The 18,021-nt window shown below is 42.7% G+C and overlaps 1 protein-coding gene across 1 annotated transcript in view; it reads left to right on the top strand.

Moving 5' to 3' along the window:
- Nucleotides 1-18,021, top strand: part of Sap130 (Sin3A associated protein 130) — a 75,548-nt gene that overhangs the window by 31,351 nt on the left and 26,176 nt on the right. Inside the window, exons 11-15 of the mRNA XM_032885348.1 lie at nucleotides 6,286-6,427; nucleotides 9,139-9,260; nucleotides 12,163-12,465; nucleotides 13,683-13,860; nucleotides 17,902-18,006. Coding sequence (XP_032741239.1) covers nucleotides 6,286-6,427; nucleotides 9,139-9,260; nucleotides 12,163-12,465; nucleotides 13,683-13,860; nucleotides 17,902-18,006 — 850 coding nt within the window. The remainder of the gene's footprint in view (nucleotides 1-6,285; nucleotides 6,428-9,138; nucleotides 9,261-12,162; nucleotides 12,466-13,682; nucleotides 13,861-17,901; nucleotides 18,007-18,021) is intronic.

The raw sequence follows: 18,021 nt of genomic DNA, 5'->3' as shown, positions 1-18,021 counted from the left end.
CCATTGTGACCTGAGGGCAGTGAACAGCACGCAGAGCAGGGCTTAAGAGTAGGATGCTGAGTCCTCTAGGCACGTGACAAGGTGTGGTGTGGCCGAGTCCTATGGTAGCTGTACTTAGCTTTCTGAGGGTTCTCCACATGCCTTTCTAAAATAGCTGGACCAGTTTGCAATCCCTCAAACAGTCTAAGGATTCACTTCCCCCAAATCCTCTCCAATGTTGATGTTTGCCATTTTACCTGGGGTAAGATGAAATCTCAAAAGTTGTTTTGATTTTATATTTCCCAAGTTGCTAGAGATAGTTGAACATACTTTGGAGATTTTCCTTAGCCATTTTTAATTCTTTAGAGAATTCTCTGTTTAGACCACAAGCGGATTTTCTTAAAGGAGTTGTCTTTTTGTTTTCACCCTTTCCTTTTAAGCTGTATATAGTATGTATATATTATGCAGAATATATAGTGATCTTCTGTCAGATGAATATATAGCGAATGTTCTCTCCCGTTCTGTGGACATCCTCTTCAGCTGGTTGGTCATTTCTTTATATGTTCAGAAGCTTTCCCATGTGTTGGCCTCAGTTCCTGAACAAACGTAATTCTGTTCAGTCCTTTCCAACACCTGTATCCTGTAGAGAGTACTGCCTATCTTCCAACTGTGAGGTTTTACCCCTGGGTCTTTTGATCCATTTGGAATTAGTTTTTTGTGCAAGATGATAGATGTGCATCTAATTTCATTCTTCTAGTGGGAACATCCATTTGTCCCAGCTCCATTTGTGAAAGAGGCTATCTTTTCCCAATGTAGGGAATCAATTTTATATTGGATGGCTGTGGAACATGTTCTTCAGCCTTCTCCGTTGGTCTCCGTCCATGTCTGTTTTGTGCTGGGCCTGTTTTCAGTGCTGTAACACTCTAATATGTCTTGAGCTTTAGTGTGGTAATCTCCCCAGTCCAGGGTTATTCTGTTTTACTCAGGATTGTTTTGGCCATCTGGGGTCTTTTGTGGTTCTAAATGAATTTTAGAGGACAGTTGGGTTGTTTTGTTTTTTCTTATTCCTGTGAAGAATGAGATGGGGTTTTAATTAGGATTGTATTGGGTCTGTAAATGGCTTTTGGTAGAATAACCTTTTTCACCATATTAATCATACCAATCCATGAACATAAGACATCTTTACATATTCTACTTTCTTAATATTTAACATTTTTATTGTCTAGGTCTTTTTACCTCCTTGGTTAGGTTTATTCCTACTTTATTTTCTTTTAAACTTGTGACTTAAGAGTGTATTTGTGAACTCTTTCTCTCCATGCTTGTTGGGGGTGGTTATGGTCTGGGGTTCACAGATTCACCAGTCTGACCATGAATACATTTTAGCAAAGAAGAGGCTTTTATTGAAAGAAGAGAATTCAGAATTCTTAAATGTAGCATCCAACCACTTCAGTTAAGGGTTTATAAAGGCAAAGAACACAAAGTTACGATCTCTTCTCCTGCAAGCAGACTCTCATCTTGTGCAAAGCAAGCTTTTGTTTATAGAAGCGGAAATAGGCGGTTGGCCTTCTGACCCATTACCTGTATCAAACACAGTATAAGGCCAGGCAGTAATAAAAACCAACCCTTGACAGCACTTACAATTTAGAAGTCCACTTTTGCTTTATAGTTTTCTTCAGCCGAGAAAATTTAAACTTCTATAAAGTTAGCCATCAACATAATATTGGCTGTCACAGTGGTGTATAGAAAAGGTAATGATTTTTACAAATTGATTCTTTAATTTCCTCTTCTTGTCTTGCTAGTGCTCCAAGCACAGTATTGAAAAGGAAAGTCTCATTCCTGATTTCAGTGGTATTGCTTCAAGTTTTTATTTAGGATGATGTCTGTAGGTTTCTCTTCCATCGATTTTACTGTTTTGTGATGTATTTCATCTAGTAATACCCTCTTAGGACTTTTATCATGAAGGCATGTTACATTGTATCAAAGGCTTTTCTGTATCTGTTGAGTTGATTATGTAATTTTGTCTTTAAGTCTTAATATGATTGTTAAATTTACTGACTTGCATATGTTAAACCATCCCTGCATCTCTGTGGTAAAGCCAACTTGGTCACAATTTTCTCAGTTACTTTTCTTCCCCTGTGATAAGACACTGTGACCAAGACAATCTATAGAAGAGTTTATCGAAGGCCTATAATTTGAGGTTAGAGTCCATAACCATCATGGCATGAAGCATGGCCCCAGGCAGGCCAACATGTCACTGGAGCAGTAGCAGAGAGCTCAATATCCCCAGTTAGTAGAACTGTTTGGGAAGGATTTGGAGGCGTGGCTTTGTTAAAGATGATGTGTATCTGAGTGCAGGTGAATTTTTCTGTTTCTGTTCCTTTCTGGCTAGCCATAGATCTTGTTTGAAAGTCTGGTGGACTTTCTGCAGTGACTCTGTCTGGGCTGCCTTTCTTTTAGTTAGAAGTGTTTTTATGATCATCTGCATCTCAGTTATTATGGGTCTGCTTAGGTTGTTGATCTCTTCTTGGTGATTAGGCTGAATGTAGAAATCCATTTATTTAGGTTTTCCCACATGCTTTGAAAGTATTTCTTTATAACATTTCTAACGCTAGGGGTGTCTTCTGTGATGTTGTTTGTTTATTTATGACTCTTAATTTGGGCCCCCTCTCCCTCTCTTCTGGGTAGTTGGACCAAGGGTCTGTCAGTCTTGTTTATCTTATGGACAAGCTGATAAATTCTGGGATTCATTGAGTATTTGTATTATTTCTTTTTCTATTTCGTTAATTTTGACTTTGGTTTTTTACTACTTTTTGCCGGTCAGTTTTAGCCTGGTTCTTGTTTTTCAGATTTTTTTAGTTTATCAGTAAGTCATTTGCTCTTTCTGATTTCTTTAATATAGGAATTAGAGCTTCTTCCCTCTTAGAACTGTTTTGGTTTTTTGGTTTTTTTTGTTTTTTTTGTTTTTTTGTTTTTTTGTTTTTTATGTCCTAGGATGTGGTCTTGTCTTGAGAACTTTCCTGGTGCAGCTGAATGAAGTGTATGTTATTTGGGTGCGGTACTCTGTAGTCATCTGTTAGGTCTAGTGGATGTATGTTGTCAGTTCTCTCTGATGGTTTCCTCTTAGTTTCTGTTCAGATGACATATCTATTGAGGAACATGGGTATTGAAATCAATCACCTTGTATCAGTGGATGATGTTGGTCTGTGTCTTTAATTCCAGTAGTAGACTTTCTATGAAACTGGATCCCCCAGAGTTTGGTGCATTAGGTTTAGAATAGTAATGCCCTCTTGGTTAACTGGTCCCTGGACTAGGATGAAGTGCACTTTTTTATCTCTTCTGATAAGTGTTGTGTTGATGTCTATTTTGTCAGATACTAGGATTCCTGCTGTGTCCCCTTCTAGTTGATAGGAGTACAGTTGTCCATCCTTCACTCTACAGCAATGCCTACCTTCAAAGCCATACTTCTTATAGACACTAGATCAATGAATTGTTTCTTGATCAGTTCAGGCAGTGTCTTTTGATTGGAGAATTTAGTCCATTAATATATAAAGTTATTATTGAAAGGTGTATGTTGATTGTACGTGTGTTTTTATTATTTTTGATGGTGTTCTTTATCACAGGCAGCTGTGGCAGACAGTTTGCTGGGTAATTAGTGTAGGTTAGCAGTCTCTCAGGACGTGGTAGTGTAGGTTAGCAGTCTCTTAGGATGTGGTAGTTAGTGTAGGTTAGCAGTCTCTCAGGACGTGGTAGTTAGTGTAGGTTAGCAGTCTCTCAGGACGTGGTAGTTAGTGTAGGTTAGCAGTCTCTCAGGATGTGGAATGCATGGCTTTAGGCTCTTCCGGCTTCAGAGTTTCCACTGAGAAATCAGCTGGTATTCTGATGGATTTCTTTTACATGTGACTTGTGTTTTGTTTTGTTTTCTCTTGCACCTTTCATTACTCTCTCTCTTTGTTCTCTCCCTTGGTGGCTTGACTAGGATGTGCTGTTGGGATGTTCTTTTCTGGTCTTGTTTGTTTGTCTCGTATGCGCTTATATCTGTTTGGGTGTGACCTTCTTTAGTTTGAGACATTTTCTTCAGTGGTCTTGTTGGCCATTGGTCTGTGTCATTGACCTGGGATTCTTGCCCTTGTCTCTTCTCTAACTCAGACCTTGGTCTTTTCATGATATCCCACGTTTCCTGTGTGTTCCTTTCCTGGTTTGTTTTGTTTTCATATTCTTTGCTTATTTCTCTAGTTCCTCTCTACTTTGTCTGCAGGTCCTGATATTCTGCTTGATTGATTCTCTGTGTAAGACTTTGCTTGCGTTGCCTGTGAGACTGGTAGGGATTTTCAGTTCTAGCTTCATCTCGCCTGGAGTTGCCATGTTTCTGTTTATTGAATTCAGTTTTCAAATGATGCATTTTCTGTCATTTCCATCAGCCTTGTGTTTGTGTCTCCTTGGCACCATTCAGGCATTTTATTCTCTTTAAAGTCATTGAGCTGCTGTACATTCTTTAAACTTTTTAATTTCTTTGATGATGTTTTTTATTGTTTTATTTTTTTGTTTTTTTTAATTCTGGGCCTCATCTTCAGGCAGTCCTCTTTGGGACCATTATTATAGGACTGATGAGTCTGGGGTAGATACTGCCTTGACCGTTTATATTGTTTATATTTTTAGGATGAGATCTAGGTATGTGGACTTCTTTGATTACTTCTATTCGATATGAGCAGAGTAGGTTGGGGCAGAACCTAGGATGTGCAGGCCAGGTTAGGCCTTGAGGTTGGACATGGCTTAAGTGGAATGAAGTTAGGCAGACATGGGAACCTGAGCTGGCATACATGGTGCATGTCCTGGTGTAAGCCTGGATTGGGGGTAGATCAGGCAGTTGGAGAGGGCGCTTGCACAGGACAGGCACTGGGCCCTGAAGGATGTGCAGGATCTGACTAGAAAGAACAGTGGGATGTGTCTTGAGAAGGGTCTGTAGGTTGTAGCCAGGTGGGGCTGGGAGAACTTGTAGAAGCCTAGAGGCAGGGGTGGCAAGACACTAGATGTGGGACCCAGCTCTGTTTTGGGGACTTGGAGAGCATGCATGGAGGGGAGGATCAGGCCAACCCTGGGAAGGATTGCTCCATTACTGTTGATTAAAGAATTACTTGCTTTGTGTGTATATGTTTGCTGAGTTGTATGTATATGTACCACTTGCATGCATGGTGCCCACAAAGACCAGACAAGAATGTTGACCCTCATGCGGTTGGATTAGCAATGGTTGTGAGCCACCATGGGGGCTCTTTAAGTGCTCAGCCAGCCGCCTCCACCTCTCGAATTTGACTTTTAATACTAACTTGCCCTTTATATTTGGCATTAAGAAGTAGAGGAAAACTAAATGACAGTCTCCCGAGTACAGACTTTCTTGGACTTGACTAATTATTCTGTATGTCTATATGACAACAGGAGATACCTGGGAGGAGTAAGTTCCCTTTTGTCACCATGTGGGTAGGTCCCAAAGATCAAGCTCAGGTTGCCAGACTTCCAGACAAGTGCCCTCACCACTGGACCATCTCACCAACCCAGATTTGACTTTAAATCAAACTGTACTTGAATGTACCCTGTATAGTAAGAAATTGAAGTTAACTTTGCTGACGCAGTTAGAAACATAACTCAAGGTCTGAACTGAGGAGAACTTAAACTTTGGAGAAATTTGATAGACTGTAAGGTGAAGTCCAACATGAGGCAGTAGGGAAGATCGAACAGTTGATCACCTCATTCATGTGAGTGCTGTCCCAAGGTGCTTCATGACTATCTTCTAGTTTCTTCTAAAATCATTGCCATTTTATATCAAAATATTATGCTGAGAGAGGTGTGTGTGTGTGTGTGTGTGTGTGTGTATACGTGTGTGTACGTACGTGTGTACACACACGCATGTACATAAGTAGTTGTGGAGACTAGAACAGTTGTTTCATGAGAGCTGTCCACCTTATATTTTGACCAGGGTCTCTTACTCACCTGGAACTTGCCAATTAGGCTAGGCTTGCTGGCCCGTGAGCCCCAGGCATCCCCCCAGTTTTTATCTTCCAAGGGAAGACTGTCTCCATCCCTCAGGTTCACGCCACCATGCTCATTTTTCATACTAATTCTAGAGATGCTCTTGCGTGCACATCAGTGAATTTCTTAAGCCTCTAATTAGTTCAATCTTGGGATCCCTAAAAAGCCAGGCTGCAAGTAAAAGGCCTGGTTGGCGAAGGCCAACTGTAGGCATTTACAAGGATTCTACTCGCATGTCCAGCCTGCCCGTGAGTAGTAATGGAATTGATGCTTTCTTGTCCTTAGCTAAGGTGGTGCCCCAGCAGATCACACATACTTCCCCTCGGATCCAGCCTGATTACCCTTCCGAGAGGAGCGGCCTGATCCCCATTTCCGGCCATCGGGCCTCTCCAAATCCTGTGGCCATGGAAACCCGAAATGACAACAGGTAGGAGGCAATGTCTCAGTCGCCCTCATCTTTCATGGTATTGTCTTTGCTTTCCCCTCTGAAAATAATACACTATTGGATTTCTATTTTAGTGTTATAAAGTGCACAATTGTTATCAAGCCATTATTCTTCTGGTGGGTATTCTCCTAGTATCCATTTCTTGGTTATGTTAAGTTTTGTTTTGTTTCTGGGTTTGGTGTTTTGTTTTTTAACCATTTTTAGAATATGGGTTGCGGGATCACAACCTTTCTCCATAAGTACTTATATCTGTTTCTCTTAGGCGCAGTATATTGTAAGCAATTACGGAGAGTTGAAATGATCGTGTAGCCATCAGTTCTCTTTTCTACACCTTCATTGTAGCATTGACAGGCCAGTTACATTGTAGAGTAGCAGTTTGGTTTTGTCATATTGTGTCCTCACCATTAGATTGCGACTGTGCATTTTTGGAATGGTCCATTCTCACCATTAGAAAACACATGCTGGCTATAGTCCTGTGGTTGCCAGGTTATTATAGTTAGTAAATGAGGGTGGAGGTGTTCATCGGTCATTTTCTAGTCTGGAGGGGGGTGTGTGGGGGATCAAATCTCTGTGAGTCTGAGACCAGCTTGGTCTACATAAAGAATTCCAGGACAGCCAGGAAGACAGTGAAACCCTGTGTCAATGACAACAACTTTGAAGCTATGACTTTTTATTCAATCATTGTATTTTCTGGTAATTCATGGCTGAATTAGTTACAGTATTTGCAAAGGACTGACTTTTCTGTTGCTTCTTCCATATCATGGTTGGCTTTCTGAGGTGAAGAGACTTTCCTGTATATATTTATGTATTTGAGTTTTGTTTGACTTTGAATCAGTCAGAGCCTATGAATTTAGTTTTGTTAACTAGCAGGCGAGGGACTTAATTTCAGTTGTTGCTGCCTTTTATTTGTAGTTAAGATGGACTCCTTTGGGATAACCTCAAGACCACACTTGTGGGATTCACCATCTCCCTTCCTCTCTAGCCCTTCCTTTATTCCCCACCACACATATCCATTGAGCCCAGGAGTCTGTTGTTTTCCAGGGGCCTTGGATCCCTTGGAGACCTGCATTTCAACCTTTGCTTGGCTCTGGCTATAGATTGTTGGACCTCCATGCCTTTGCTGCAGGCAAAGGTCAGAAGCAAGTGACATTTGAAGACATGCTGACACTTCCAGTTCAACCATATCCCATATCTGTATTCCTTTCCCCACAGTGTCAGTCTTTTAGAAATATTTATGGTTTTACTTAATATTTTGCTTTATATGTCCATCTACCAAGCTACATGTTCTTATTAGCTCTAAACTATATATTCTCTTAGATTCCCAATGCAAGCATTCACATTTCATCTACAACTAGGCAGGACCATTGTTCTCTTGTTGCATATAGACAGCATCTTTTCATTTGCATTTATTTTAGGAAGTAGCCAGAGTTCTCAGTATGATGTTAGTGGGATGGCTCAGCAGTTAGGGGCTGGCTGCTCTTCAGAGGATCTGAGTTCAGTTCCTAGCACCCACATGGCAGCCTGCAACCATCTCTAACTGCACTTCCAGGGAATCTTAACCCACTCTGGCCTTCAAGGCCACTGTGTGCACATGGCACACATACATACATGCAGACCGAACATCCATACACATAAAGTAAATAACAAAATTAAAGTACAGTGGTAGGGGAGATGGCAAGCCTCCTTGTCTTATCCCTGCCTTAAGTGGACTCTTTGATAGATTCCATTCCATCCTGTCTACAATGTGATGAGTAGAAGTTCTCTTTCTATTTTAAGCCTTTAGGTTTTTTTTGTTTTTGTTTTTGTTTTGTTTTGTTTTCTTTTCTTTTCTTTTCTATTCTATTCTATTTTTCGGAGCTGGGGACCGAACCCAGGGCCTTGCGCTTGCTAGACAAGCGCTCTACCACTGAGCTAAATCCCCAACCCCAAGCCTTTAGTTCTTGAAGGGTGTGCTGCGGATATTTTTTGTTTTTGTAAATTTTTAAACTGCTTCAAATAGTTGCTTTCTTTGGGTTTTTGTAAATATGTAAAGCATGAATAGCAAATGGGACTGAGTTATTATTTTCTTCCTGTGATTGTAATGGACTTGTTTCTCTGCATAATTCAAATTTGTGTACAATTCTTTGGTCTAAGTATAAAGTAAAATTTGTTGTCTTTTCTGACCATTTTTGGTATCAAGAAAGTATTAAGATCAGAAAAACAAAGTAAATCTCATTTTCTTATTTTCTGGTCTCTGAATTAGTTTTTATAAATTAGAGGGTTTTTTAATGCATGTTAGATTAAATTTTCCAACAATAACAATATAACTGTGTATCAAGTGGAGTAGTTCATTGGCCGTTTGATTGGCTAGCAAAGGGATCTTTAGTATAGTATAAGTACCCATAGTCATCTCAAACTCTGGGACTCAAATGAACTTCCCATCTCCTGGGCTTTTGTCACTTCTTTTGGTTATTGTCTTAGAAAACATCCTTAAAATCTTAAAAAGGTCATCTGTGGAGCCTGTCGTAACATTAACTGACGTGTGTACTAATAGCAACCGTGTACTGTTTTCAGTTCTTGGTTTTGTCCTTTATGTAACGTTGGGACACAGTTGGGAGACTGTGGTGGTGTGCAGTATGACAAGGGAGTCTGGGCATGGGATCCTTTGCATGAAGAGACTAACTGTGTTCGTGTAATCTGTGCTGTATCTCTAGACCTTCGGTTCCTGTTCAGTTCCAGTACTTCCTGCCAACCTACCCGCCCTCTGCCTACCCGCTGGCTGCTCACACCTACACCCCTATCACCAGCTCTGTGTCCACTATCCGGCAGTACCCAGGTACGAGCTTTCACTTTTTGTCATCAACGAGAAAGAAGCTGATCAGAGAGCTGGAGAGATGGCTCAGCGGTTAGAGCACTGACTGCTCTTTCAGAGTCCTGAGTTCAATTCCCAGCACCCACATGGTGGCTCACAACCATCTGTAATGAGATCTGATGCCCTTTTCTGGTGTGTCTGAAGACAGCTGCAGCGCAATCACTCACATTAAATAAATAAATAATTCTTTAAGGGAAAAAAAAGGAAACTGATCAGAGTATCTCAGTAAGATTCTAGCTTCCTGCCAGATTCAGATCATGTAAGACTGTAAGCGCCTTTAATCAACATGTTTATGATCTATGAAGCGTGGTTTCTTACTTGTGATATTTGAATAGTTTTAGCCTACCCTGAGAATAATCATGTGACTTAAAATGATATAATTTCTATGCATAAAAGCTGTATTCTACAGGTTAGTTTTAAGTCTTGGTATGTTTTAATTTACCAACCTGATTTGTAAATGCTAACTTATCAAATAATCCAGGAAAAATAACTGTGGACTTTTTTGTTTTGGGTTTTGATTTTTTGGGAGAGGAGGGGTTGTTTTTTGGTATTTTGGCTTTTGGTTTTTTGAGTTAGGGTTTCTCTTTATAACAGTCCTGGCTGTCTAGAACTCCCAGGTCATCTTTAGTAGACCAGGCTACCCTTGAACTCACAGAGATCTGTCTGCCTGTGCCTTCGGAGTACTAGGATTAAAGGTGTGCCCCACCATGCCTAGCAAAGTTTTTTTCATTTTTTGTAATGTTTATTTATGTGTAAATATATACACATGTGTTTGAGTGTCTAGAGAAGTCAAAGTGTGTCAGATTCCTTTGAGCTGGCGTTACCAGCATTTGTAAGCAGCACAAGCATGAGCGATGGAGCAGGAAGCACTAACTCCTAACTGTTAAACCAACTCTGTCCCTAGAAAACATTCCTAGCTTTGAGTTTGTGTAACTTTTTCCCTAGATCTCAGACAGACAGCCTTGTCCAGAGTGAGCCAAGTGTGGGGCTATTTTATAGATGATAGAATCCCAGCACATACAAAGCTGAGGCAGGAGGATCACACATTCAAGATTAGCCTGGGTCACATAGCAACTTCCAGGCCTACCTGTGTTGCTCTGCCTGACCCAGTCCCCCACCACCCAACCCCACCCCATAAAAAATTTCAGGATGAGGATGTGGCTCAGTTGGTGGGCATTTGCCCAGCACCCACAGATCTCTGGTTTGATGCAAAGCCACATAAACCAAGCTTGGTGCTTTATGCCAATATTCTGAACACCAAAGAGCGTGGGGAGTCAAAACGTCAAGGCTGTCTGCTACATAACAAGTTTGAGTCCAGCCTGGGATACGTAAGATCCTGTCTTTAAAAACTAAGCCTGAGCAGGCGAGATGGCTCACAGAGAATAACTGTGGGAGCTGGTTCTTTCCTTCTACTGTGTGGGTTTGGGGGTAGAACTTACATGATCAGGCCTGGCCCTTACCTGCTGAGCCACCGCCTCGCCAAGTCTTTGTTACTTGGAAACAAAATCCCCTGTACTTCAGGCCAAAGTGCTATGTGATGGGAGATGACCTTGAACTTGTGATCCTCCCCCTTCAGTGAGCTGGGATTGCACACATGAACCACACCAGGTTTCAGACCTGTTTGTTTATTAGTCACTGAGAGACGGTATTTTTAAATGTTTATTTCACTATTTTAAGAGTGTGTGTGTGTGTGTGTGTGTGTGTGTGTGTGTGTGTGTGTGTACATTACATGTATGTGAGCTCAGGTGTTCACGGAGGCCAGTTGCAGATGGTTTTGAGTCACCAAACATGGTACTGGGACCAAACTGCTGACTGTCTCTCTAGCCCTCTCTTTCCTACTTTTGTTTTTAATGATGGGGGGTGGGGGGGTGGCTGTGTTCGTGTCTGAGTGCTGGTACCCAAGAAGTCCAAATCAGGTCACTGAGTGCACTGGCGTTTCAGTGGCAGGGGATTGTGAGGAATCACATGGGTGCTGGAAGCAAACTTGGGTCCCCTTGAAGAGCAGTGTCCTGTTCTCCACTGCACAGTCTCTGTGGCTACTGGAAAACTGAGAATTGTGTGTGACCTTATATTCCCATTTGAACAGTACTACTGGTTTCAAATTTCAAGCACTCTAAAATATTTCATAACCTTGGAAGTAGATCTACCCTCTCATGGTTATTCCAATAGTAAGATTTCTCTTGTGGGGCTGGAGCAGTGGCTCAGTGGTTGAGTGTTTACTGCTCTTAACTGAGGACCCAAATTTCATTCCCACAGCCACGTCGGGCAGGCAGCTCCTATCTGCCTGTAACTCCAGCCCCAGGGAATCGAGTGCTTCTGGCCTCCAAGAGCACCCACACGTGCGACACGTGGAGTTAGAAGTGCCTTTGACACTGTTTCTGTCGGTTAACACAAAGATTCTTGGCCTGGTCAGCCCATGGGTTGTTCAGAAGTTTTATATTATTCTTTCAGCACTGTTGTCTAGCTAATATTTGTAATCTGGTAGACTGTTTTTAAGACTGACTCCTAAAATGTAGCCCAAGCTGGCCTAGAATTCAATATGTAACTCAGGCTCACCCAGAACTTATAGCAATCCTCCTGCCTCATCCTCCTAAGTACTAAGATTATAAGCCCAACTTTCTAATTTTATTGTATTCCTGATAATTTTGCAAAGAGAAATTGGTAGGTAATGAAAAGAAAACAACTAGTACGTAGTTTTCTGTGAGGAGTATGTAACAGCAGCTGAGGGTTGGGCCCTGAGCCTTATTACGTGCTAGGTAAAAATGCTCTGCCACTCGGATGCGCCCCCTACCCCTTACCTAGGAGGAAACTGTTCGCTCTTCTGTTATCTCCCTTCTCTGGAGCTGACCTTCTGTGTCGTTTTCAGTTTCAGCTCAGGCCCCAAACTCCACCATCACAGCTCAGACTGGCGTTGGCGTAGCATCTACAGTCCACCTGAACCCCATGCAGCTGATGACTGTGGACGCTTCCCATGCCCGACATATCCAGGGGATCCAGCCAGCGCCCATCAGCACACAGGGAATCCAGCCAGCACCCATTGGGACTTCAGGGATCCAGCCAGCACCAATCGGCACCCAAGGAATCCACTCAGCAGCCCCAATCAACACTCAGGGGCTTCAGCCAGCAGCGATGGGTAATCAGCAACCACAGCCTGAAGGCAAAACCTCAGGTAAATGTAACCCTTTGACGGAAAGCGCGCGTGTGGGGTGGTAAAGGCTCTACAGAAATGGGCTAATCAAAAGCCAGCCACACAACCTGGGATCGTCCTCAGCAGAGTGAGAAAACCACATGAGCGCTGTCATTTGTGTAAACACAACAAAGAGAAGAAGTGAGTTTTAAAGCAAATGCTTGGAAGGAGTACGCCTGGGTTTTAATCCTGGCCCTGCCACTGTCAGGCCTTGTAACCTCGGGTAATTCTTCAGTATTTAGTCTCATCTTTGTAAGATGATTGCTTAGAGCTGACCTATAGATTCACATTAAAATAATATGTGAGCCCGGAAAGATGGTGCTCACCTTTAGACCCAGCACTTGGGAGGCAGAGGCAGGTAGATTATGTGAAATCAACACCAGCCTGGCTTACACAGTGAATCCCAGGACAGCCAGAGCTATATGGTGAGATGCTGTCTTGAAGGGGGTGGGGGAGCCTGAGAGATGGCTTAGCAGTTTCAGCCCAGGCTCGATACCCAGCCCCTGGGTAGACTGACAGCCCTCTGTATCTTCAGTTCCAGGGGATCCACTCCTGCCTCTTAGCCTTTGTGGACAGTGCACACACAGTTTAGAGACATACATGCAGTCAAAACACCTGCACACATGCAGTGAAAGAATAAATCTTAGGAATAGCATGTGTGAACATCCTGATCCGCACTTGCACTCAGTCAGAAGAGATCTGTAAGAAGCTCAAGTTAAAAGAACAAATTATTAATGTCCATGACAAAATACTAGTAATCATATAAAATTATATAAATCACATGATACTTTGTGCTTAAAGTATTGGTTAGTTGGGTTTTTTTAATGTATTTTCAAAAAATAAGAGTATATTACGATAGACCAATCCTAACAGTGGTTGGGAGATGAAAGCAGTCATACCTGTGGCCAAAGGTCCACACACATGAATAAAAAAACGATACATGTTATTAAAACCTGCATTATAGACGTGGTGACTTTTCCCAGTGTGCCTTGTAAGCAAGTAAGCTAGTGCTGTTTCTTACTTTTGAGGATAGGGGTTTTCTAAGGATCGAACACAAGATTTCATACGCTAGGCACCCTTACTTCTTAAATTGGGGCATCTGTAGGATGAATACCTAATACCCAGCGTCTCCGTGTTGTTGGTGTCTTACGTGCATTTAGATAAACGTTCTGCTTCTCCCCTGTCCTCACTCTCTTCAGCAGTGGTGCTGGCAGATGGAGCTACAATTGTAGCCAACCCCATTAGCAATCCGTTCAGCGCTGCTCCAGCAGCAACCACAGTGGTCCAGACTCACAGTCAGAGTGCTAGCACCAACACGCCAGCCCAGGGCTCCTCTCCCCGGCCAAGCATCCTGCGGAAGAAGCCTGCCACGGACGGGTGAGTCGACTCAGAAGTGTACTTGGCATAAATAGTAGATTCTTACATCCAATGCAGGCGACAACTTAATTTCTTCTGTTACACTTCTCAGTTTTCTCCAAGGTCTAGAGAGAGGGCTCGGCAGTCACAGCGTGTCCTGCTCTTATGGAGGACCTTGTAGAATGCACCCATGTGGCAGTCACAGCAGCCACAGTTATAACCACAGCTCTAAGGGATCTGCTGCTCTCTTCTAGACCCTAGGCGTGCATGTGGCACACATACATCCATGCAAGCAAAACACTCACAGACATACATTTTATTTTAAATAAAAAAGCTCTCCAAAACACGTAAGCTCAGTAAGCTGCATCCATTCAGACTAGGACATTTACACTCTTCCAGTCAATAGATGATCGTCCCAAGCATGTACTGTACACTGTATGCCTCAGGGGTTCTCTTGAGCTCTAGAGGTTTCAGTTTGCTTCTGTTGCTATGGTAAAGACCATAACCAAGGCAACCTGGAGAGAAAGGGTTCCCTTGGCTTACACATCCCAGCCCATCTTGGAGGGAGTCAGGGCAGGAACACAAGGCTGAATTCAGCAGGAACTGAGGCAGAGGTCATGGAGAAGTGCTGCTTCCTGGCCTGCCCAGCCTGCTTTTGTACAACCCTGGGCCCTCCCGTGTCAGTCATTAATCTAAAGATGCAGACTTGCCTGTAGGTCAGTATTATGTATGACAAGGTTTTCTCAACTGAGGTTCCCCTTCTTAAGTGACTGCAACTTTCGACAAGTTCACAAAGACACCCTCTCCCCCCAAAAAAGCAAAAGTCTAATCCTGGAACTCTTAATATAGCCTATAATTAACTCTCTGGATGTATCTTGGGGTTTCTTTAATGTGAACCTTGTATATTTTTTCCTCATCAAACAAATAGTTGCTAAGGACAAGCAGTTGTTGAAGCATATTAAGATTGGTTTTGAGTGACGGGCAGTATTGTGTGCTCTAGAGGCCTTCCAGTGTAGGGAAGGAAGCCCTGTGCTGTAGAACACAGTGGGACGTGGGCACAGTGTCCTCCTCAGCCAAGGTGATGCCGTCAGCACTGGAAAAGCAAAGTACAGACAGGCTTGAAAGGCAGAAGTGAGGGTCAGTGCAGGGCTTTAAGCTCTTTACGCCATGGAAACTCAGAGCCGTCCACAGCACACATAGCTCACCTCAAAGGTTCAAGAGGCCTCCATTCCACAGCAGCTGCTCTCAGTGGTTGTCCCAGCCAGGGCCCTGGCTTCTCCAAAGTACGGGCTCTGCTGTAGCTGGGCTATGCTTTGACCAATAGCCTCTGCTGGGCTCTCCTTGGGAACTCTGCCCTGCCACCTGGTGCCAGTTCTGTTTTTTCCCATTGCACTCCAGGCTGGCTTCAAACTAGCAAACTTGCACTTCTAATCCTCCTGCTTCTGTGTCAGGAGTGCCGTGCTGGGAAGATTGGCATAAACCACCACTTAGTTTATGGGTGCTGGAGATCATGCTATCTATGTCCCCAACTGTTCTATTTCCCCAGTGTCCTTGGCACTTTTCTCAGAATAAAGGTTTGTGTAGCTAACCTCAAAGTTCCTATGTAGCCAGAGACAGCCTTGAACCCTAAGCCTGCCTTCACCTCCCATGTGCTAGGATGACAGGCATTTCACCATGCCGAGCTGTTGGAGCTTTTTGGTTAACTGGTTGGATAAATTGACTGAAAACTGTGGTCTGTGTATCAAATCTAGAACCTTGTGTACACTAGGCAAGGGCTATGCCACTAACCTAACCAACCCTTAACCAACTGTCTTCTACCAATTACTTTGAAGCAAATTTTAGTCATCACATTGTTTTATTTGTGTGTATTTTGCACATGTCTTTTAGGATATATATATAATTAAGTTGTTTCCCCTGCCCCTATTTCTTTCTCCCTCCCCTTTTTTTCTTTTTTCTTTTTTCCTTTTTCCTTTTTTCCTCCCCTAATTTTCAATAACATTAACTATCCAGTTCAAATTTTCTACTGGTTTTAGGTATCAGAAATTTTGTTTCATTTGTATTATTTAAATCCATGTCAGCTTTTGTTTATTTTGTTATTTGGGGTGTATTTTATGCAGTGGTTTTGGGTTTGTTGTTGGTTTTAGAGACAGAGCCTCTAGCTCCAGGCTGGCCTTGAACTGTCCTCCTGCTTTAGTCTCCCAAGTGCCGGAGTTTCAGGAGTGTGCTGCCACACCCATCTTGCTTAAAGTTGGCTTTTTAGAGAAATTTGTTTTTCTGATCCTTGCAATGGATTTTTCTTAGAGACGGTCACTGTTACATAATAGCCATAAATTTGGTGGCCTAAAACAACAGAATTGTTTATCTGACAGTCATAGTCCCTGTCAGGATGTTGTCGGTGTGAGAGTGTATGTTTGTCCCTCTGTCCTGGCTCCTGGTGGCACTTGTTTGCATCCCTGGCTGGTGACCATATCATGCTAGTCTCTCTCCATATGGAATGGCCTCCTTTTGTGTCCGTCTCACTGTCTCTGTTCTGTCCTAAACACTAGTGGTTACATTTAGGAAACACCCTGAATTTACAATGATCTTACTCAAGGTGTTTATTTAATTGCACTTTCAAAGACCTATTCACACTGGGCTGAAGAGATGACTCAATGGTTAAGAACACTGACTGCTCTTCCGGAGGTCCCAGGTTCAATTCCTAGCACCGACCTATTGACTCACTGTCATCTGTAAATCCAGTTTCAGGAGATCTGACGCCCTCTTCTGGCCCCAAGGCACTAGACACAAATATGGTACTCAGACATACATGCAAGCACAACACACACACAAAATAATAACACTGAGAACCTGTTCTCAAGTAAAATTAAATGTACATGTAGAAGGATTAAGAATTATGTATACCTAATCTTTATTAGTTCATCTGAACACACGTAGTCGTGTTTTGTCCTATGCGTAGCATGGAAGTTGTTATGTTTATCTAAAAGTTTGTCCAGGACCAGAGAGATGGCTCAGCGGGTAAAGGCACAACCAGTGAACTAAGTTTCGTCCTTAGAACAAATGCATGTGGTAGGACACAGTCACCATGGTACATACATGTATGCACATACACAATATGTTCTTTTTAAACCACAATTATATTTTTAGGTCCAATTTTTTATATAGTTCTTGCTTTTTTCAGCATGAGTACTTCCTAAGCAGATAATTAGTCTCTTCTCAGGAGCCAGGGTGACTGGTGGGTACCCTCTGTGAGACGGTGGTGGTTCAGTGAGTGGGCACTGGAAATGATAGAATGCTCAAATCCAGTCTCATCTGACACTTGTTCCCACCACAGTTTTCAAACAGTGAAAACAGTATTAAAGTCACTTCTGACATCCATACCCCTGAAGCCAAGGATATTTTCTCAGCCAGACCCTCACGTGGCCTCTATTGCACAACACAGGAGCTCTCTGATTCTTCCATGGTCAGTTTCTTTATGGCGCCTCCAAATATTTGCTCTCATCTCTCTCAGCACATAAGGCACAATAGTGATTGTGAATGCCTTAAAATGGGTTTTAATAATAAGTGCTAGAAAGGAGGCGTCTCATGCTAGAGTAGCTCACGGTCACTACGTGGTTGCCTTTGGAGTTTATAGCAGGAAGTGAGTAGGGGTAGGGAAGGAACTTGCTACATATTTTGTAAAGTTTAGTGTGAGGACACACATCTGTGACCTCATTGTCTCAGAAGGTTAAAACAGGAGGATCCAGAGTTCAGGGCCAACCTAAACTACATAACAAGACTGTATCAAGAGGGAAAAAGTGGAAAAAGCAGATTGAAACATAGTTGATAGGTGTAACGACCTGCACGTTCCTGTTATTCAGGAAGACAAAGCAAGAGGATCAAAGCCAATGTGAGACTAACCTGGTCTACATAGTGATTGGCAGGCCAGCCAGGGTGACATACAGAGACCCTGTCGTTGTACTGTTTAGTAGACGTGCTGGGCAAGCCTTTCACTGCACTTTTAGAAGGTGTATTTGGCAAATGTATCCTGACTGCTATTGACTGGGTTTGACTCATTTCTTTCAGAATGGCAGTTCGGAAAACTCTCCTCCCTCCTCAGCCTCCTGACGTGGCTAGTCCTCGAGTAGAAAGCTCCATGCGGAGTGCTTCCGGGTCACCTAGACCTGCAGGGTGAGCGCATCTCTT

The sequence above is a fragment of the Rattus rattus genome, chromosome 15, assembly GCF_011064425.1.
Source record: "Rattus rattus isolate New Zealand chromosome 15, Rrattus_CSIRO_v1, whole genome shotgun sequence".
Classification (NCBI taxonomy): Eukaryota; Metazoa; Chordata; class Mammalia; order Rodentia; family Muridae; genus Rattus; species Rattus rattus.
The sequence above is the reverse complement of the archived record's forward strand: the minus strand, read 5'-3'. Positions and strand labels throughout refer to the sequence as shown.